Here is a 23,586-nt window from a genome sequence, read left to right as displayed (position 1 = left end):
CTCACCTGCCCCAGAAAATAATAAGCCTCCCCTATAATAAGCCCAAGGCCATATTTCGTGGGGCAAAAGAAAATAAGACCCTGTCTTATTTTCAGGGAAACACGGTAGCAAAATTGCAACTCTTAGGTTAACATGTGCTTAAACAATTAACCTTAGCAACTGTGAAATAAATGGCTCTGCATCAGCTTGGCAGGACGGCTGAGTAAAGTCCTTCTGGGCTTTGTCCTGGAGCTTCAGCTGCTCCATGTATTGACAAAGATGAGACTGTAAAAGTGGGTTTGTTGCTCTGGGGATTCAACAAACCTAGAAGGGATAGACAAATCCAAAGAAGGCAAACTTAGGCTTAAAAACCTTAAAGAATGAGAGTGGGGTCAAAACTAACCATATTAGATTTAACGTAAATGAACACTTGAATTTGCATACCAGGAATTAAAAATTACCAGGTATAAGAGGACAAAAACCTGATTTTGGAGCAGAACAGGCAAAAAGGATTTAAAAACCTGAAATAAGCTAGCAAAATCTTAAGACACCTTACCGAGAAAAAGCCAGATCATAGGAACTGTTTCTTCTTCTCCTGTATGTACGAGGTTTTAGCCACCATAACTTAAGGACACTGTCAACTGGAACATGTTTAGAGGAGAAAACAGGACTTGGCTGGAAACCAAGTCCTATGGCACATGTCTAGAAATGCTATATTCTGAAGGAGGATTTCTTGGTAGTAAAAAAACTCTCTCACTGGAAATGACCACCTTTCAATTTTTTGAATGAGCAGTTTTGCTTAGCAAATCTGCCTATGATACTTTCGTTTTGTTTCGTTTTTCCTGCCTTCGAGTCAGGTTTGACTCCTTGCAACTGCCTGTGGTTTTCTGGGGAAAGTTTTTGGGAAGTGGTTTGTCCCACTCCTCTTTAGGGCTGAGAGTAAGTAATTAGCCAAGATTGCCCAGCCAGCTTTTATGCCTAAGGCAGGACTAGAAGCCATGGTGTCCTCTTTTCTAGCCTTAACTACTACACCACTACACTATACCTAACTGGATCTCACACAATACCATATGCCTCTCCATTAAATTATCTCACCTATTTTCCAGTTACGATTCTTGAGTCAATACTATATCATAGACCAGCAGAATAAAGAGGATTATTTGGTCAAGTGTTGCCTTTTTACTTGGCTCGGATTCTGTCTCTGCATCTCAACCTGGAGAGGCAGGAAGCCAATTCTGCCAGCACCTTTAAGCGAATCAACTCTCTTCCCCAACACAAGGATGGGAGGGTGATACTCTTGTATCTGCCCTACCATACAATTTCACTTGACTAGACCCAGCTAGATCTGGCCATGGCATGATTACAATGTTGGCGATTGCTGTGGCTGGGAAACAACAAAACACCATTGCAAGGGACCAAACAATGCCTTGTGTAGACATCAGTGGTGGCAGCTTTAGAGTGACAGCTGGATCTGTCAAGGGAGTATTGAGACAATTCCTTGAAGAGGGTCAGTTGTTTAACATGGTTAAACAAGTTATCTGGGAAATGCACTGGGGTTTTGTGTATGTGTGTGTGCACATAAAACTTTAAAAAACAGCAAGAAAGTAATCCTAGCAGAAGATTCAAGAAATCCAGGAGATGTAAGAACACATCTTGCTACCCCAACGTCTCAAAAATCCCCAAGTGTTTCATTTTCTACAATGAAGACAGAAAATAACGGCAAGACCTCAATTCCCATAATTGGATCAAGGAAGTGAATTAAGTCACTCGGAGACCATTGTCAGACCATTGTTTAAATTAATGTATTCAATACATTGTATTATCAATGCATTAAATATAATGCATTATTATATTAAGTATTTTAAAGGTATAAAACCATCTAAAGGTGATATTAAACAATGCCAAGATAATATAAAAACAATAAAAGGTCAATACAGAGAATGGTACCACAAATAAGAACTACAGATAAATATTCTATGATATATTGAGTCATTTATTTCAGAGATGTTCCCTTACCTAACACTTGTACATCCTCCCTAAGCATGTTGTGAGTCTCAGGCATCCTCACATACCCCCACGCCCTCCCCAACTAGAGCTGTACCCCTGTGCAATCTCCTTGACCTGCACAGCTCCTCTTGTGAATCCCCATCCACCCTTCCCAACCTGCCTGCCCCCTCTCATGTAACCCCTTGCACTCTCATGCACCCTCCCCAACCCACATGGAGGACCCACTTCCTGACTAGCATGGTGCCTCTTATGGGAGGACATGCAAGATCCACTGGAGGTGCTACACAAGTTGGGGAGACTGCATGGAAGCACAGTGTGGATCAGGAAGTCTGCATGAGTGTGCACAAGACGATGCCATGGAGGTTAGGGAAGACATTTGGGTATGTGGTGGTGTGCAGGAGGTACCATGTGGATTGCAGAGGGTGCATAAAGTTAAGCCAGTGGCAACCACTAAGAAGCTGTCAGGGAGTATTGGCAATCCTGATCAACTTTCAACTTCCTGCTGGCTTCTCCATTGATTGCACGAAGCTACCAGGGAGCTTTGGAAATAATGATGTGGCATTGAAGCAGCAGCAGTGCAGACTGAAGCTGCCACAACTTCCCCAAATTTCAGTCCCATGGGAGTCATGGGTCATGGCATTCTGTAATGGGGCCCATTTGAGGTGTCTTGGTTCAAAAACTGTTGCCCTGTGACATACAATTCAAGGTTACAAATTAACAGACAAAATAGTTTAGAAGCATATAGATATGGTATCTCTGTAATAAAATAGCAATAAAATAATTAGGTTCTAAAACTTCAACTGTTCTTTTTAATATGCCTAGGAAAATACAAAAATTTTATCTGGCTATGAAAAGACCATAATGCAGGTATGTAGCAGCATCAGAGAAAACATCCTTTCACAAATTTTACTCTTTGGCCATAATAGATAGATGCAGAAATACATGTTTCTCTAGAGAGGGACATTGAGAAATACATGTTTAAAATAGTCATTTATTTATCCTATTTTACTGATTTATGAGATTATTTATGTATGCATGGCGGTTCCCCTAAGGGTCAGTGCTCATCTCTGTTTCAAAGCCGAAGAGCCAGCACTGTCCAAAGATGTCTCCGTGGTCATGTGGCTGGCATGACTAAATGCCAAAGGCGCACAGAACACTGTTACCTTCCCACCAAAGGTAGTTCCTATTTTTCTACTTGCATTTTTACATGCTTTTGAACTGCTAGGTTGGCAGAAGCTGGGACAAGTAACAGGAGCTCACTGCATTACGTGGTCCTAGGGGTTTGAACCACTGAACTGCCGATCTTTCTGATTGACAAGCTCAGTGTCTTAGCCACTGAGCTATCGCATCCCTATTACACACACACACACACACACACACACACACCTGAAACAGCAGAACAACATAAGAGGCAGAAACAAAATTAATCACTGTAATTTGAAGAAAGTGGAGGAAGAAACTATTATTTACACAAGGCAGACAGAAAGTTCTCAACGTGATATCAAGTAAGCCTTTTAAGAAAATGTTTTTTAGTAGTACAGCAACCGTTGAAAATGTCTTTCCAGCATCTTCAAATGAAAGGAAAATCTGGAGAGTGAAGATGATTAAGCGAGTGAGGAGGCAGTGGAGATAGGTAGCTTTTGCATAGTTGCTCCCAGATGCCCAAAGTTCAGGGCATATTTGCTGTCAACAGCGCTGGGTTAATGGGCTAGCAAAAATCTGTGTGCACTCCAATCTGCGGGTATGGCCTACAACTAAAATAGAGCCACCTGTGAAATATTAGTATGATGCTCTCCTAAGCAGAATATGCTTATTCAGGACAACTTTTTAAATCATCTATCCTACATATGCCAATCAAATGTGGTTTATTCAACAAACCACGATCCAAACAACTAGGTTTTTCACTGCATTGTGAGAAACGGATAGTTTCTCTAAAATGAGTTCTATGACAGAAATGCTTCTTTTGACTTTGTAGACCTTTTGCATTATTTTTCTTCGATCAGAGCAGAAATAAGTGAAAAGGCGAACGATTTGAGCGCAGCTGTTGCCTCTCCGCCGTCGGTTCCCCCATCCCGCAAAATGATTTCTCTCATGGGAAAACTGAGGCGGATCGGGGGTGGGGGAATGAGAGTGCTACCAGACCTGGACTGCAAAGCTCCAGGCAACCACTAGATGGCAGTGTTGTAAAGATAAAAGCTTCATGTTTTTTGGTCAGCTGTCGCTGTCCGCAACATTACAGCCCAGATTTACTAGACAACCTACTTTGCTTTTTAAAAAAAGAATCAGGAAAACTAAAAGCACGAAAATAGCTGTTTCTGCCTAGTCTTTCTCTCCATAGCTTCACCAAAGCGAATCAGAAGAGGAAATGCAGAAAAACGCGCAAGAAGAAAAGACGCAAGCATTATAAATCTCACGCATTGCCCGCGGCGCATGCGCTCGTGGTGGGTCAGTGCCTTTTCTTCTCCGCTTCCTGCTAGCTCCGGGGCGGCTCGGCAGAGTCCGCGCTTGCAAAACCTGCAACAGGTGAGGAGAGCGCGAGGGTCGGCTGGGCGGGGCTCCGCTCCTGGTTTAAAAGAGGCGCCGAAGGAGCCTCCGCCCTCTTCTTCTCTTCGTGCCCAGCGAAACCGCTCCCTGCGTTGAGCTGGTTCCGACGATTTCCTTGCCTTGCCAGCATTTGGGAAGGGGGGGGGTGCTCTTGAGAAGGACTGGCAGCTGCCCCTGTTTCTCTTCGGTGACTTCCTGCAGAAAGACCGAGTTGGCCTCTTTTCTCCTATCTTGTTACGCATGTAAGTGGAGGAATAACGGGAGCGTCTGGCTTTTGAGAATAGAGGGGAAAGAGCGGAGGGAGGAGGGAGGAGGGAGGATTCGATGGCTGCAGTTTGGGAAATAAACAGCACACGCCTCGGTCTCTTCCGGGTTGGCTCGAGTCTTCGGGGAGGGGTGGAGAATCGGGAGGTCCGGGACACGGACACCAGCTGGGTTTTCTTAAGAAACCAACCTCTCAAGATTTCGTTCTCAAATAAACCCAGGCTGTACACAAAAGACCCAGATTAACCCCCTCCCCTTCCCACAATAAACCAGTTTTGAACTAAATTATTTTTACCTATTTAATACGTACAACATAATGTAAGTATAGAACAACTTGCATTTTTAAAGTTTAAAAAAAACCCGCTAGAAACCTAGACAGACATTGAAAAACTCAGATCTGGGTTTAAAAACCCAGCATTGACAACGTTAATCGGGAGCCACGAACTGCGAATGGGGTGCCTTCCCTGGACCTTACCAGGGAGTAGAACGTCCAACTGAGAAAAAATAGCATCGTGGTGAATAGCTTGCTCAGAAATCTAGGAAAGAATATATATTTGTTCTTATCATACATTTCCTGGACTTGCTTTCCTGTATAACCAAGCAAAGTATGCTGGGAGATGTGAGTTACTGAATGAGAAATACACTTCTCATCTTCTAAGCGGAAGCCTTGCTTGTTATAAAACAAGCAACTTTCTGAAGGAGAAAAAAATCCTGCCAGGTTTTTTGTTGATGTCCTGATGCGTTTGTGCATCCTGAGTTCCGAGCACTTCTTACTTCATCCCTCCAAATAATTAAATGAGACTTAAGCTTTTCCAATTGTTTAATATGCTGATGTTTTATTGTTATTCTGCACAATATTTGTAGATTGTGAATGTGCTGATAAATTATTTCTGACTGTGCCATGTTAAGCATTCAGAAACCTATATAGTACTGATCCTCTATTTCTGTTATGTTTACCTTTTAAAATATTCATATTGTATATCTATTTTCTTTAATGTTTTTGTAATAGGTTTATTGTGACTTATATTAGCACTTAAGATGCTGGAAAGATTCAATAGTGTTAGAGTTTTATCCAGGACTGTAATACTTTTTAGAATGTAGCTTGAAAAAATGCTGGTACCAAGAAACTGTAACTGTGAATGACGCATTGATAGTTGCAAGTTCCTGGTTTCCTGCAAGTGATATGAGCAACCTTGCTCTTTTTTCAGATTTTACATGCATGCAGCAAATGCAAGGAACAAAATTAAGCTTCAAAATAAATTGGGGGAAAAATAAATTAGTTCAAGATGAATATTAGGGGCACTACAGGGGTACTTTCTCTGAGATAGGGGCATTGTTAATAATAGGTTTTTGTAATTACAGAAGGGTGATGATGTAATTTGGGCAAGAAATAACCAGACCAGATAAAATGACCTAATTTAGAAATTCCTCCTTATCAAATCCCACTTCTTCCACCTATTGGAAAAAAGATTGTAAAATGAATTGTTTTTGTTAAAAATCTTGGTGTTGTGAAAGAATCCCTGGCATTTTTTTGCAGGGGCAGGCAGGAAAAACATGTATGCTACTTATCAAAATGAATGTCCTAATTTGTATTACTTGTAATCCCACATATACAAGTATACTTTTTGACAAATACATTAAGGTGTCATACGTGGCACTACAACACTTTGTACTGGCAAAATTCCCAGTTTGTTATAATCAGTTTCCTTCTGTGAGTCATCTTCAATGAACTTGAACTGTGTGACTGTTTGTCTTCTAGTTTAGTTCAAAATGCTTCAGGAGATGAAGTTAAACACAAGGGAGGTGCCAAGTCAGTAGGATCTGGTTAGAGAATACAGTACTTACATTTACCCAAACAGAATCAAAATTTGGCTCTTGTTTCAGAATTTTTGCCTGACAGCGAGTTTCATGCACTATTGTACCACATCCACTTATTTTCTCTAGCTTATACATTTTCCCCACCAAATGGCGATAGATTTAGAGTCATAGATATTGATGATTAGTTGACGGTTATCTTTGTGAATTTATGTATGTATATACTGTAGTACAAGGATATTGCACCAATTGATGCAAAATGTGGTAGGCAAAAACTTTTCAGACAGGAGACTTTAATGGTGAGCAAAAACAGAAACAAAGAGTCCAGCATTTGGCAGAAAGTGACCTGCAGCAATTTCCAAGGATAGAGATTTTTCTGTGTCTCTCTTAAGAACTTGGCAGCACTCTCCAGTTTTGGGAGCTGCAACTTGGATTTATTATTTAAATATTTAGCACCATAGATCGCATTTTGTATAACTTTTGTTGTTGCACGTTTTGAATCTTCAATTTCCTTAAAAAGCAACCCTTTTCTTCCAAATTAAAAATGATTCTTTGAATTTCCAGATTTCAATTTTCTGTCTTGTAAAAATGGATAATAAAGTTTTTTACACATTTATTTTAATTATTTCCCCCTCCCTCTTTGGACCATCTGTCTAATAACATTTCGGGCAGCCCTAAGATCATCATGACACTCATGAAAGACCCCACCACAGAAATGGACTTTATTCATACTTGAATAAGAATGGATTCTCTTTTTCCCCAGAGAATACTGTGAGACCATTTCAAATGACAAGATAAAATAACATTCATAACTCCAGCAAAGTTATGATGGAGGTCGGGAAGTGGCCTATATTTACATTGCTTTCACCTCAAGAAATGGCAACTATTCGAAAAGCATGTGTATTTGGAACATCTGCCAACGAAGCTATATATATCACCCACAGCGATGAGGTAAGATTATAGTACTTACATGGGTGTGTTCACTTTCTCTGTCTGTACCATTGTTGGATATCTAGTGGGTAATATAAAAATAGCAAGCTTTTGTTTTAAGATTGCAATAGCATACATGTACAATTAATCAGTATTTAAAACATAATTCATTGGCATCCTTCAGTCTCAAAAGACTAGGGCATCATGCTCTGAAAAGAGGTCCTAACGCAGCATCTGATGTGGCTAAAAAGTCCAATTCAGGAGTGTCAATCTCTTCCACACTGAGGGCAGATACATTCTGTCCCCTGCCCAGCCCCCAGATATCGCTGGTTCCGGGACTATCTCTTTGCCTCAGCCTGCTGAACAGGTGTCTCTTCGAATTGGAGAAGGCCATGCTGCGTCTTTATCATCCAAGCTGAACAATCAGAGGTCAAGTTTTCCCAGCTGTTAATGCCCATTCCCAATGGTCCTTTAGGTCCCTCTTACAGATATCCTTATATTGCAGCGGTGGTCTCCCTGTGGGGCGCTTTCCCTGCCCTAATTCTCCATACAGGAGATCTTTCGGAATCTGACCATCAGCCATTCTCTCGACATGCTCAAGCCAGTGTAGACGCCGTAACATAAACCTCAGTTTAAAGAAGATGAATTTTGTAGTTTCTTCGTTACAGCTAAAATTAATATTTGTAACCCACTGAAAAATAAAACTCAGCATAGAGTACTTTCCACTATGCAAATATGGATTGCTTCTCTTGCCTCAGAAAACAAGATTTTATAAAATAGGTAACCATAAGTAGGACTCACTTCCTACTTTACTTTGGTTCACTTTCAAATACCCTGTATACAATTACAGAACACATATTTTGTAACCACAAAATAAAACCCTTCCCCCACCCAGAAGGCTGTACTCCTATCTCAATGGAAGGCTTCATCAGGAAGTACATAACAGGACTCCATTCTGAATCTGAAGCCAAGGGCAATCAGTGCAATGAATTCCTCCCATGAGGTCCAGTCCAGATTGTTGCTCTTTCATTGCTGCACATCTCCATTTCACAATTTTTTTAGAAAGTACTGTACTGGGACATATCAGAAGGAAATTGGGGTTGAGAAAGCTGCTCTGTGATTTTTATTTTAGGATTTCCTGTCTGTTTACTTGTATAGAGGTTCAGTGCCTTGGATCTGCAAATGGTCCAATACATTAACATTTGTAAATTAATCTGATGCCTTCTGTCTCTGACCGATGGGATATCCAAGAATTTCTCATGAAAGAACTGATTTCCTCTCTTTCAATACAGCAGAAATCTAGCAGGAAACCACAGGGTGAAACTGCTCTGTTCTGGGATGGGATTAAAAGACACTTGGAGTTGAGTTGCTTACTGCAAAAATCCTACTAAAGTGTCAATAGTCCCCTAGAAAACTAATGAGCCACTAATGTCAGTGGATTTAAGCTGTGAGCCTCTGTTTAATGCTTGGCTTGTGTGACTTTTAGAGGTGAGATGGAGAGAAAAGTAGCTTGTTCTAAGCAGCTGGATTCCAGGCACCCATGAAGTTTGAAGCAGACAGAGAAAGATGGGAGGGTGATTCAGAACACTTAAAAAGGTATGCATGCATGGAGGGACTATAAAGAAGAAAGCTAGAGTTTGTTCTGGTAAACTGAGAATTCAGAAGCACTAGAAAATTAATGACTTGGTAGAAGAAGACAGGAAGGAAAGGAAAAGGAAAAGGAGAAAAAGAGAAAGTCCCGGTCCAAAACATGGATGTATCTTCAGCTGCTTTACTCTTTCGTTGCTGTGAGAAAGCGGGCCAATGAGCACATCTTTTTCTTTGCTGAAAGGCATCTTTATATTTTGAATGATAGGCTAGGTGTTTCATATGAAAAGAAGTAGAACAAAAAAGTTTTATTTACATATAATTCAGTATGACTGCTTTTTTAATAGAAAAAGTATTTCCTTTATCACATTAAAGATTACAATTTTTTATTTATTTGTTTTTATTTACAATTTAGGTTATTTATTTGAAAGTAACTTTGCATATTATTATGGCCAAACCTTGATATTGCACATCTTTATTGTCCACCACCACATTTGGTGTCAGCTCTTCAAGGTGGCCAAATCAGGAAAGGGACTGCTCAAGACTGATCAAGCTCTATTTTATTGAGATAGGCAATGGCAACAGAATCTTGAAAAGCCTGCTTGTGTTTACTTTCCCCTCGCTCTTATACCCAAAGGAATTAAGGCTAAATCAGCTTAAGTTTCTTTTCAAGCTTTCTCTTTCTTTTTTGGGCTTGAAGCATGTTGTTAACTGTTACATTGTTTCTCCAAGATGACCTACACCTAACAAGAGCAAGTTATTTTACATGTCAGAATACAAATCACAGACATATGCCTGTCCTCTAACAGATGGAAATGCCTATATGGGGACTGTTATTACTATCCACATTAGGCGTTATATAAAATATATTTTGGTCACAGGTGAAACTCGAAAAATTAGACTATCATGCAAAAGTTCATTTATTTCAGTAATGCAACTTAAAAGATGAAACTAATATATGAGATAGATTCATTACATGCAAAGCAAGATAGTTCAAGCCATGATTTGTCATAATTGTGATGGTTATGGCTTACAGCTCATGAAAACCCCAAATCCTCAATCCCAGAAAATTAGAATATTACATCCAATCAATAAAACAAGGATTGTACATAGAACAATATCTGAAAAGTATAAGCATGCATATGTATTTAGTACTTGGTTTGGCCCCCTTTTGCAGCAATTACTGCCTCAATGCGGTGTGGCATGGAAGCTATCAGCCTGTGGCACTGCTGAGATGTTATGGAAGACCAGGATGCTTCAATAGCAGCCTTCAGTTCTGCATTGTTCGGTCTCATGTCTCTCATCTTTCTCTTCGCAATGCCCCATAGATTCTCTATGGGGTTCAGGTCAGGCGAGTTTGCTGGCCAATCAAACACAGCAATCCCACGGTCATTGAACCAGGTTTTTGGTGCTTTTGGCAGTGTGGGCAGGTGCCAAGTCCTGCTGGAAAATGAAGTCAGCATTCCCATAAAGCTCGTCTGTGGAAGGAAGCATGAAGTGCTCCAAAATCTCCTGGTAGACAGCTGTGTTGAAGCACAGTGGACCAACACCAGACTGTGAAAACTTCACACTGGACTTCAAGTATCTTGCAATGTGTGCCTCTCCATTCTTCCTCCATACTCTGGGTCCTTGGTTTCCAAATGAGATGCAAAAGTTGCTCTCATCAGAAAAGAGGACTTTGGACCACTGAGCAACAGACCAGGTCTGTTTTTCTTTAGCCCAGGTAAGACGCATCTGACATTGTTTGTTGTTCAGGAGCGGCTTGACAAGAGGAATACGACATTTGAAGCCCATGTCCAGGATCTGTCTGTGTGTGGTGTCTCTTGATGCACTGACTCCAGCCTCAGGCCACTCCTTGTGAAAGTCCCCAACACTTTTGAATGGCCTTTTCCTGACAATCCTCTCCAGGCTGCAGTCATCCCTGCTGCTTGTGCACCTTTTTCTTTCACTTTTCCCTTCCAAATAACTTTCTATTAATGTGGTTTGATACAGTACTTTGGGAACATCCATCTTCTTTTGCAATTACCTTTTGAGGCTTTCCCTCCTTATGGAGGGTGTCAATGATGGTTTTCTGCACAACTGTCAGGTCAGCAATTTTTCCCATGTTTGATTCCTACTGAACCAGACAGAGAGACCATTTAAAGCAGGGGTGTCCAAACTTGGGAACTTTAAGACTTGTGGATTTCAACTCCATGCTGGCTGGGGAATTCTGGGAGTTGAGTCTTAAAGTTCCCAAGTTTGGACACCCCTGATTTAAAGGCTCAGGAACCCTTTGCAGGTGTTATGGCTTAATTAGCTGATTAGAGTGGGAAACTTTGAGCCTAGAATATTGCACCTTTTCACAATATTCTAATTTTCTGAGATTGTGGATTTGGGGTTTTCATGAGCTACACACCATAATCATCACAATTATGACAAATCATGGCTTGACTATCTTACTCTGCATATAATGAGTCTATCTCATATATTAGTTTCACCTTTTAAGTTGCATTACTGAAATAAATGAACTTTTGCAACGATATTCTAATTTTTCGAGTTTCACCTGTATATTCAGGGAAACTTTACAATATCTGACTGGTTTCAAACCAGAAAGCAGCCAGGAACTAACCCTAACCTTTCTGCAAGTTGAAATAACAACTAAAATTAAGTCAGTTACCTTAAAATAAATAATAACCCAAGTGTCATGAGACACTTCAGATTAAGAAAGTACTTCAAACTGCTATGGGAAGCTACTTTGCTACTTTGTACAAAAACAGCTACATATTTCTGTGTTTTCACATAGCAAAGTAGCTATACATGGCTACTTTGCTATGTGAAAGCAAACTCTACATCAGTGGTTCTCAACCTTCCTAATGGCTCGCGACCCTTTAATACAGCTCCTCATGTTGTGGTGACCCCCAACCATAAAACTATTTTCATTGCAACTATGTAACACCGGGAGCCACAAAACCTGGGTGGGTGTGGCCAACTCAACATCACTCCCACCCAGTCACATAACATCCCCCCCCAGACATGCCTACTAAGATTGCATGGCTCAGTGTATTCTGTGGGAATAGGGTCTCTCTTTTCTCTCCCCCTCCCTCTCATTTCTGTTTTTCTCTACTTTTCCTCTTCCTTTCTCTTCTTCCTTTCTTCCTTTCCTTCCTTCCCTTTCCCTCTTTCTTTTTCTCATTGAATACGATAGCAAATCCAAAAAGTTATTAATTGTAGGAAATTGCTTCTCTGTAATCTTTTTATAGTGAACTCTAAGTTGATAGAGGCTGGCAAGATTGTACTAACAGCAATAGGATATATATTTTGATTTCTTTTGAGTTTGACAATATAATACATTATTCAAAATTATAAATAATCTTATTTTCAGATGCATTTTTTGCCATCTCTGTTATTTTCTTTTTAAAAAACCAGACTTGCTTCCAATTTGTGCCTTCTAGCAAACTGCAGTTTTCTTGGCAAGAGATCTAGCTTGCCATTGCTTTCGTCATAGGTCTGAGAATGTTAGTTTCTTTCTTTCTTTTCTCTTTCTTTCTTTCCCCCTGATTTGTTTCCCGCTATTTTCCCTCTCCCCCATTCTCTCCTTCCAGCTCTCTTTCATTTCTCTCCCTCCCTTCCCCCCCTCTCTCTCCCCTTTTCTCTTTCATCTTGCACATGCAAGCAAAATACCCTCCTCGGCCAGGATCATGGCGGTGGGGACAGCGACTCCTCCTGCTGCTGCCACTGAGAAGTGAGTAGCTGGCTGCCCTGTGCAGGAGACTCCTCAGCGCCAGACTCAGATCGGTCCTCTTCGTGTTGACTCAGGAAAGAGCCACAGCAGTCATCTCTGGATGCAGAGTTCCAGAGCCCTGCGCAAGGAGAGCTCTTCCCTCCCTGCACCCAACCAGCTTCTGCTCCACATTCTCCTCCTTCCTGAGCCAACACGAAGGGGACCGCGGCTTGCACTGACCTGAGTCTGGCGCTGAGGAGTCTCCTGCGCTGCGTACCCAGTTACTCACCTCATTGCACAGTGGCAATAGCGGGAGGAGAGTCCCCTCCACCTTGATATTTTGCTTGCGCGCACACGCGCAAGAGATCAATGCGAGAAAAGGGCTGGAGCTCTTCCCGACACTGAGTGGCCTGCGAAGGACGCGGAATTGCAAAAGCAGGCAAGAGGCTCATGCCTTCTTGGGGCAGAGAGCAGATTGCGCAATTGGGTGAGCAGGGAGCCGCAGGAGAGGGGGTCAAAGCCTATTAAGACTGTTACCTGTTGGTGACATAGAAAAAGCAGATGCAGACAGGAGTAAGGTTGTGCTGGGAAGGCCACCCGAAGGGCACTCACCCAGAACATTGTTCGGGGCTCCCTTTTATTGTCAAACTTCTCAGAATAGCAAAAGCTCATTGAACAGAAAATACACTTGGCAACTATTGATTGGTTTACAGATGCATGCTTTCCTCATGGACTTCTATATCATCACTTCATGATATAGATACATGTCTCTCTACTAGTTAATATTTTGCTGCATGGAATGTGATGTCTAGTGTCTTTCCATTGTCTTTTTGTAAGCAAAAGAGATTAAGCGCCAAAGGATTAAGAGAGGAAGGAATGTGGATTTTGACTGATTAATCAATGTGGTTTGCCAACTACTGATTAATCAATTAACCATGGGTAACAGCCTTAATAGGGAATCTCGGCGTACGCGCATCCCACGTTCCTTTATTTTATTTTCCCCGCCTTGTTTTACCCCTCAGAAATGGTACCTCCTGGCTTCCGTAGCTCTGCCCATCAACCTCCATCACTCAGAGTGAGCTGCTTTCCCAGCGTCTCTCTTCTCCCCCTCCTCGTCTCCATTCCGGCTCCTACTTTCCACCCACCCACCCCTCTCCTTCCGCCACACGGGAGACTCCTCGGTGACCCCTGTGAAAAGGTCGTTCAACCCCAAAAGAGGTCGTGACCCACAGGTTGAGAACCGCTGCTCTACATAAAAGCATAAAACACAGAAATAATTTGGTCATTTGGAAACATTTTCAACTTGAAACTGTTAGAATCCCAAGATACTTCCAAATAGCCTGCCTGAATTTGAAATGATGTATAGACTCTTATTCCATATTTATAAATCGCAGTTTAATTGCAAATCTGTTATACACCGCAAAGTCAATTTAGATTTTTTTAAACATGCCATAAATGAACATATCCATGTCAGCTCATTGGTTTTCCTTTTTCCCCTTCAGGTTTTTGTATTTGGACTAAACTGCAGTAATTGTCTGGGAACTGGAGATAATCAGAGTACAATTGTACCAAAAAAACTTGAAGGTTTATGCGGAAAGAGGATCTGCAGTCTTAGCTATGGAAGTGGGCCACATGTGATCCTTAGTACAGAAGGTGGGAAACTTTTTCTGAGCAGTATTAGAGGCACAAATCTAAGCATGTGATTCTTAGTTAGGGGGAGCATGCAAAAATGGTTTTAGTGAGGGAGTCTGCTTCTGTCAGTGGGGCCCATCATCTTGGTGTGAATTGTATTTGTCACTTTTCTTCCCCCTCAATAGGTTGGACAGGTTTTTTGCAGCCATGGCCTGCATTTTTGTTATGTGTTTCTATCAGTGACTGAGGGTCATGGGGTGGTGGTAACATAATTATATCTTCACAGGAGATAGAAATTGAATGTTCATTCCTTTTTAATTTTTGAATATATATGGTGAAACAACATTCCTTGTGTCAACAAGTATTTAGAAGTTAGATTTTTAAAACTAAAGTAAGTGCATGTTTAAAGTGTGTTGGAAGTTTAGTTTGCAATCATGCTGGATAACATGCTTATTTATGTTCCTTTAGTTGATTGATAAACTATATCCCATCAAGTTGCTGTCAAGTCTTTTCAACCAATAGATAGATTTTCTGCAAGTCAATTTGTCCCCCACCTAGCTCCAGATCTTCCAACTATGCACACGTTGTTGTAACTAAGTTCAACCATCCAGCTTGCTCCTGGTCATCCTCTTTCTTCTTTCTTTCCATTTTCCCCAGCATCATAAACTTCTGAAGAGTGTCAGATCTTTGCATAATGAAGTTCCTTAGTTAAAATAACTGTAATGTTTAACATGGATAAATGTATGTGATAAGCTTTACAGATGAAGAGTATATTTCTCATTTACATTCTTCACACTACAGAAAGAATGTGTGCATTTAATTTTAACTAATTGCTATTTAACTTTTTCCCAGTCAAGTAATGCCAATTCATTCAAGTTCTCCAGTACCACTGCATTATCCTCCCATAAAACAAGTCAATAGAGAAATGATCATAATAATCATAATAAGTAGATAAAAAGCAAACCCAATCTACACAACTGACTAGCTATGTGACCAAGCATAATGATAGTGCTTATTAAAATGTAATAATCTTGTTTTGTCTGAGTAGGTATACAAATGTTGCCTAATTGCATGTTTCATCCTCATTTTGTTTGTTCTTGGGTAGATGGTGAAGTTTATGCCTGGGGACATAATGGATATAGTCAGCTTGGGAATGGGACAACCAACCAGGGTGTGATGCCTATTCAGATTTCTACTAATTTGCTCATTAAGAAAATAACCGAAGTAGCTTGTGGTTCCCACCATTCTCTTGCATTATCATCTGATGGAGATGTAAGTTTTGCTTTTCTAACTAGCTATTCAGTGTTTTGCTGTTAAGAATATACTTTTGTTTGGTAAATGTTTGAAAATTGTCTTTGAAGAAAGGGTATTAATACTACCATTAATCTGTGTTTTTTAGTGAAATATCTCAGATTTTATCTTAATAAAAGTTCTTGTCTTTATACAGGAAATAAGTTACTCTCGGCAATCTGATTTCATGGGGGTTTATATTTTGTACAAGTATTCGGTAGCAGCAATAAAAAACAAGATTTCATGCGTAAAAATAAAGGTTGAATGGGCTTCATTGATTTGGTGCCCAGTGAGACAGTGACCTATTTTCTTTTGATCTAGTAGGAGGCTTTCTGATTCAAAAATAAAATTTGGAATAATGGTGGTTGAATTTCCCCTTTGCTTGGAAAATTATAAGTGCTGAAATTTCTAAATTTTTCAACTGGATAGAATAAAATTTATAGATATACTATACCTGTTTTAGTAAGAAGAGGACCAGTTTCAGAAAAATGTATGCAGAAATTTGAAACTTGGCTCCTTTAAATTGTGTGGGCACATGTTTAAGGAAAGTGTCTGACTCTGGGATAACATTTGGAGGCAATGTGATCTCTTCTGTGAGACTGAGCCTGTTTAATTACATATCTGACAGGTACTAGAGTTTATTTGTTTTGCGTGAAGGGGATAATGTTCCATTTCAAGTCTTGAAAGTTTACAGTTAGTTTTGAAGTTAGTTAGTTTTAGTTTATCAGATATAAACCTTTGAAAATTGCCTAGTATAAAAAGTGCTATAACGTTTGCCAAGGAGATAATTTTTGACATGTAGATCCTGTTGCTAGTTTACCTTTTATCATTGTTCATGAGTTGAAGGCTGTTTGCTCTTACTTACTTACTTACTTACTTACTTACTTACTTACTTACTTACTCATGCATCATAGTGGTGTAAGCATTCTTCCTCCTCCTCTAGTATTGAGGATTTGGCTACCTAACAGTAATGAGCACACAGGCTTGCACGGTCAGAATTTTTTCTTAGAGGAAGAATTAGGAAGAAGAGAGAGAGAGAGAGAGCTGTAAGTATACTTGGGGCTTTCTTTAAGGTAGAATCCAGTTCTCTTTCTTTCACTTCACTTTTATGTGATTTTTGTTTTCTTTTGAATAATGCAGAAAAGACTTGTTGGATAGAAGGCCACCCACCTCTAATGCATGGGTCCTACTTTAGAATGAAAAGAAGTCAGGAAAAACCAGAGGAGAAAGATTGTGTTGTCCATCCTCTACCAGTGAATGCTGAATGCTGGAAGCTGAGAAAAATGCAGTCTGATACTGGAGGAAGGCAAACAATTTAAATCTGATAGCTGCCTTTTCCTTTATCCAGTGAAACTGGGCCATTCCTTCATTCAGGGATGAACATTACATTTAATTTGTAAAACAGTATTTAAACTGTGTCTGTCTTTGGGGAAAAAAAAGTAATAACAGGCATTGATTCCAAATGGGATCCCACTTGACTGGGTCCCTGCTCCAGTTTCCTGCAGAAAAATGTTTGCTTTCTAACTGAAGGTTTGCCTGGATGCTACAAGGTAAAATGCACACTTTCATTAGCCAAGTGCGTTAGAAGAAACTCCCATATTAATGGCTTTGTGTTGCCAGTAATTAGAAGTTAATCACATCAGTATTTTGAAGTAGATCATAAATGGCCATGTTACTTGTTTGTGGCTTGTAAAGTGAGTTACTTTGGTACCTGCACTGTTAAACAGTATATGCTTTGGGGAAATGTTTCTGCTCATCTATTAAGGTTTGTATTTCTCCCTCTTTGTTCTTTGTTAAAAGGTATATGCCTGGGGCTATAACAACTGTGGACAAGTCGGGTCAGGATCAACTGCAAACCAGCCAACTCCTCGCAGAGTCTCCAGTTGTTTACAGGCTAAGGTAGCAGTCAGCATTGCCTGCGGTCAGACCTCTTCCGTTGTAGTCATAGATAATGGGGAGGTAAGCATCTGGTGGCCTTCCACATTTGCCTCTGATTCTGCAAACAGAAGTATTAAAAGTATTTCATGGAAAACATACAACAAAGTGCTGTTGAGATTTTTTTAAAAACAAAACAAAACTCATCTACTTGTTCTGCAGGTCAATATTACATTTCACTTTCTTGCACAAGGATGTTTTCTTTGCTGACTAGAGCCTGTTTCGGAACATAATTCTGGAGTATTTTCTGTTGGTAGTGAAAATGGCATATATTGGTGAAGTGGGGAGCAATTTTCAGTCAATTTCCTTCCCTTGCATTTTTAAAAATTCTCTGGAGGATATGAACTAGCACAGAATCTATAAATTTGCCAAACCTTTGAAAATTTTCAAATTAAATTTGGCAAAATGCTTAACAAGAGTATATATTTCAAATAAAATACAAAGGATTGCTTCAAAAATTATGAGAAGTTTTAAAGCATCAAGTGTCTATCTCTCTTCAGTGAGAAAATCTGTCTCAAAGCCTTGAATTTCAGCCAATTGTGTGAGAAGGTGTACATTTGAAGTGAACCCAAAAATAAAATAGAAATGTGTGATGTGAGCAGATGAAGCATCAGGAGTTGCAGAATGAAGACAGACCTTGCTCTTGCTCTCCTGGAGACTGGCTTAATTCAAAGGAAAAGTTACCTTTTTGTTCTCTTTAAACATATGGCCAATTAAAATAGATTCAGAAGTATATATGAGCAATTCAGAGAAATTTTCTGAAATTCTGCAGTATCAGTGATACCTGGGAAAAGATGGCTAGTCTTCAGTCTGTGAGACCTTTTGACTTACATCTCTTATCATTCTTTATAGGTTTATTATCCAAAGATCCCAGGGCTGTTTTCCAAGTAGTACAGGCCTTGCTTATTTCAATATCCATTTAAGGAGTGTTGGTACAGATCTAGGATTCAGTGACAATAAGCTCAAAATTGTGTGACTGCCAACAGTTTTACTGGAATAAACTACAGAGTTACAGATGAGAAGGAAGTAGACCAGTTTGTGTTCCTTCAATTGGTCAGAAACTTCCAGAATGATAAGGGGACAAACTTCCTGGAACTGGCTGCAAGCTACATAACATCTTCCTAGGTCATAACTTAGCCAGTTGATCTACTAACTAATTTACTTTATGTAAGGCAGTCACTAGACTACAATACCTAGAGGCAGCCCAATGACATTTCTTGTCAATAGCAGTTAGTCGTCTTTCCAGGTATCTTAAGTGAAATATTGTCCCTTCTGCAGGTGTTGAACTAGGGAGTTCATGGTAATTCTCTTTATCTTAATTGTTACTAGTAGTGATACAGATAAAAAGCTCAAAAACAGGGGTGATTGTATAAAAAGTGCAGTCACTTCTGCAGTACAGTAACCTTTTATAAGCATAGGTGTGGAAAGCTGTCTTATATATGCAAATAGAAAGCAGATTATACTATTATACCTGTTGACCTTATCTACCACAATGGAGAGTAGCATTGATCCAATCCTTCTGTTTCATAGGAAATCCAGACTTCTACACCATCCAAAAATAATCTGTAAACTATGGAAGACACTTTCTATCTCTGTAAAAAAACATCTTAATATAAAATTAAGATTTATCCTCTAAAATAATAAAGTATATTTATGAACATAGGAAATGAGAAAGGAAATAGTACAAGACTTTGTTTTAAAATAAGGTTTCTTTCAGTGCATTCTATTTCAAAGTTTTTGAACTTCTGCTGGTTTAGCACTTCTATTCTCCCAGAACAGGGGCTTTTGGGATAGAAATAAAGTACATGATTAATTAACCACCTCCTCACCCCAGGTCTATGGCTGGGGTTACAACGGCAATGGACAACTTGGTCTGGGGAATAATGGCAATCAGTTAACTCCATGCAGAGTGGCGGCACTTCAAGGTATCTGTGTAATGCAGGTGAGTAGAGAGGTCTGTGTTTTCTGTTGCTTGAATGATTGTTGGGAAATTGTCTCTAATCTTGGGAAGATTCCTTATTAATGAGATAAGGGGAGTGTAACCTCTACTTCACTGATCTCTTCCAATTCTGATTTTTAAATAAGTGGATAGGAAGTTATGCATGTTGAACGTTTTGCTTTTGAACCGTGCAGACAGCTGCATTCTTAGATGTTCTTGGAGAATGACCTTGGGATATTTAAAGCAAATGAAAACTCCTGAAAGCTTGAGAAAAATCAGGTGTAGACAAATCAGCTTTAGTCCCTTGGCCTTTATCTTTTGCCCTTCATACTTCATTAGCAATCTTGTCCTTCTCTTCAGTACATTATGGATGGTTCTGATGGATTTCTACAGCTTAAGTATGCATTTGTGGACAGGAACTGAGAGGCAGCAGAAGTGGTGATACCATAGATTGCTCTGTGCTGTTCCCTGGCAGAGTAATTGCTGTTCAAGGCATTTGGAATCTGCATAATATACAACATGTAGTATCTGAAGTGCAAAGTCAGAGCTGTGGTATAGGCATTCAGTGTACACATTCTTAAATATTCTGTGTTTCAGCTTTTCCAGCATGTTTGATTGTCTTGGCTTCAGTAACAGCAGGCACTAGCCGGAACAATTAAAAGTACAGGTTGTCCTTGACTTACAACCACAACTGAGCCAGGAATTCTGGTTGTAAGTCATTGCAGTTGTAAGTTTAGTGTGACCAGACTCAATGGTACAACTGTTTTTACAATGTTAAGCGAGCTACTGCATCACATAGTCATAAGTTTGAATCCAGCTTATCCAATGTCGCCTTTGCTAGAAAACAACAAAAATGTTGCAAAATGTGGTCACATGACTGCAGGATGCTGGAACAGCTATAAATGCAAGCCAGCTGCCAAGCACCCAAAATGCAAATACATGACTGGAAGGGTAGTGCAGTAGTCGTAACTTCATAACGTACTTTTTTCAAGTTTGTTATAACTTTGAACTATCGTTTAGCTGTGGTTCTAAATCAAGAACTACCTGTAAGTGCTCCAGACCTCCAGTGAGCACCATCTCTGCTCTTCATTAAAGCAGCCCACATTTCCCAGACTTGGAGATTGTAAAAGGAAGCTGCTACCTAAGGGAATCCACCCATTAAAATGAACTCATTAGCTAGAATGATCCTTTTTCAGTCTCCTGGAAAAGACTGATCTTATTTCATGAAGAGCAGAAAGATGCTATGTTTGCTAGAGGTCATTGTTTCCCCCTAATAATTGTGGAAGTGTGCACAGCCCTAGTAGGGGTATAGATTTGGGATTGAAGAATTACCAATCTGTTTTTAGGGACTAGCCAACTGATACCTAAATATGCTATAAAATTGTTAATAACTGAAGCTTTTATGCCTCCTATAAGGGTTTCTCTTCTAGCATATGAAGCATGCAGCTTGTATTATGCTTCAGTGATAAACTCCTTTCACTGCTATCCTGGAGTGGTATGTATACTAACACTTACCTTCTTTATAAACTTATTTGCAGATTGCCTGTGGCTATGCACACACGCTAGCACTAACAGATGAGGGTTTACTGTATGCCTGGGGAGCAAACACTTATGGGCAGTTGGGGACTGGCAACAAAAGCAACCATCTCAGCCCAGTGCAAATCATGATGGAAAAGGAGAGGTAAATGCCACTGCAGCTAATGCTTGCTGAGCTGGGAATAGGGTTGTATCAGCTACCTCTAATTCATGGCTCTGGAAAACAAATTTGTGCATGCATTTGTTAATGAGCACTTTGGGTTCAGGGGGAATAATCCAATATGTAGTGCAAAAGGGCTCTTCTTGATTTTCCCCCTTGTTTAACAAAGAAAGGCAAGTTTCTTAGTTTTCTTTTCATACCGGTGAAATAATGTATGCAGTATTCTGTTAAGGCAGTTAATGCATAGTACTTATCTTCCACCCACACCTTCCACCCTTCTCTGCTTCAGCTAAATAAGAATAGGAATGTGGCAGTGATTTATCATTAATTGTGCCCATATATCTAAAGAAACAGTTTCTTTGCATGTAATGCAGTTACATTTTTCCCTACAATCCCCTTTCTCCATAGAGTTGAGCTATTTTGTCAGCAAGCATTTTCTCTTGGGCTGCCAACACCTGATTTCCTTTGTCCCAAGGCTGTCTTTCCCTTGCAGCCAACACCTATCTTCTCTGGATTGCACCCAGGGATATTTCAAGAGTCTTGTCCCAGGATCACCTGGAAAGGACAGACCTTCAACACTTCAGAGTGCCTGGAATCAACAGCCATCATTTCCCACTTTTCAAATCTTTCTCACCAGCTTCTTTCTGTCTTTCAAGAAAAGGTTGCCTCCTGAGAAACAGTTTCTTATCTCCAAAGTACAGTGACCTTGTGCTACTTGGGTGACCCTGGGAAACTAGTAACAGTCAAATAATTTTCTGTAAAATTTTCTATAAAAACAATAAAATATAAAGATAAAAGATGACAAGTGCAATGAAATGAAGCCCCCTTAAGTTATTTATTTTATACTCTACATGCCCAAAGTTATATGGGCCACAGTACTTACCATCAGCCACCAGTTGCTTAAATAAATTGCAGACAGCTGGATGGGGAAATAATGTCCCTATCCACCCAACTAGCCAAGTGACTCTGTTTATGAGTTGTTTGTAAGCACAAATATTAGCACACACACATAGGAAAAAGCTTTTTCTCTGAATCTGAAGAGGAAAGGGTTAAGATGGCAAAGGAGAGGCAAGTCCTTAGCTGAGTTCTTCACAATATAGAATCATAAGGTTGTAAGGGATCTTGGAGGTCTTCTAGTTCAATCCCTTACTCAAGGCAGGTGCGTTATATACTACCATCCAAGTAAAAGGGGTGTGCTATCTTCCCTTGAAAAATAATGAAGCATCCACAACAGCGGGTGCCAAGCTGTTCTCACTGTCAGGAAGTTTCTTGTTAGTTCGAGGTTGGATCTCTTAATGAGCTTCCACCCATTGCTTTTTATCAGGTGCTTTGGGAAATAAGTTGAACACCCCCCCCCCATGACAGCCCCTCAAATACTGGAAGGAAGCTTTCTGTTTGTTAGGCTAAACATACCTAATTCCCTTAACTGTTCATCAATTTAGCCTCCAAACCCCTTATCATCTTTGTTGCTCTTTTCTGCATACTTTCTAGGGTCTCTGTATCTTTTTTGTATCATGGTGACCAAAATTGGACACAGAATTGTTCATTCTTGTCTACAAAAGCGCAGAGATCAGTTACATATTCTATTCTATTCTGCTCTATTTTATCTCATCTTTATCTTCATTTTCTTTACTCAGTAAGTATATTACCTGTAGGAGGTACCTAACCTTTAAGACTCTAGATTGAGTTTTGGAACAAAATGATAGTGAAAGCAAAATCAGGCACCAAATGATTGGCCACCATAAGAACGAGACAAATGTGACATATCTGGCGCTGAATACTTGTGGTCTGCTTTTATCCTTGTGTAGGGTTGTCGAGATTGCTGCTTGCCATTCCACTCACACATCTGCTGCCAAAACACAGAGTGGCTTAGTGTACATGTGGGGTCAGTGTCGGGGGCAGTCGGTGGTCCTGCCCCATGTTACTCACTTTTCCTGCACAGATGATGTGTTTGCTTGCTTTTCCACTCCTGCTGTGATGTGGCGTCTCCTCTCAGTAGGTGAGAACTAGTACACTTAATGTCAGATGCAGAAGTGAAAATTTCTCATATTCATGGAGGCCTGTAATGGACTGTGGCAATAACCTTCAGAGAAAAGAAGAAGAGCTACAGTCTAGACAGAAGAGGAGTGGGTTTTTTTGGGGGGGGGGGCTGTAATCAAAATCTGAGCCTCAATTAAGAATGGAGTTTGAGAAAGCATCTTAGAATTGACCTTCCCTTCTTCTCCAGTATATAAAGGCTGGGGAGATGGGAAGCACTTTCAGATTTGC

At 40.1% G+C, this 23,586-nt stretch overlaps 1 protein-coding gene across 2 annotated transcripts in view; it reads left to right on the top strand.

Annotated features, from left to right (window-relative positions):
- The first annotated feature begins 4,338 nt into the window (after nt 1-4,338).
- Nucleotides 4,339-23,586, top strand: part of RCBTB1 (RCC1 and BTB domain containing protein 1) — a 28,005-nt gene continuing 8,757 nt past the window's right edge. Inside the window, exons 1-8 of one of the 2 annotated variants that reach the window (XM_081944390.1) lie at nt 4,339-4,509; nt 7,373-7,560; nt 14,329-14,479; nt 15,564-15,730; nt 17,549-17,707; nt 19,518-19,625; nt 21,161-21,303; nt 23,127-23,317. In XM_081944390.1, coding sequence (XP_081800516.1) covers nt 7,435-7,560; nt 14,329-14,479; nt 15,564-15,730; nt 17,549-17,707; nt 19,518-19,625; nt 21,161-21,303; nt 23,127-23,317 — 1,045 coding nt within the window. In that variant the 5' untranslated portion in view covers nt 4,339-4,509; nt 7,373-7,434. Of the gene's footprint in view, nt 4,510-4,581; nt 4,773-7,372; nt 7,561-14,328; nt 14,480-15,563; nt 15,731-17,548; nt 17,708-19,517; nt 19,626-21,160; nt 21,304-23,126; nt 23,318-23,586 lie in introns of those variants that run through there. The other variant, XM_081944389.1, reaches the window with a different exon arrangement.

This window comes from Natrix helvetica (assembly GCF_964273705.1).
Source record: "Natrix helvetica genome assembly, chromosome: 2".
NCBI lineage: Eukaryota > Metazoa > Chordata > Lepidosauria > Squamata > Natricidae > Natrix > Natrix helvetica.
This window is presented reverse-complemented; position numbering and strand designations above follow the sequence as displayed.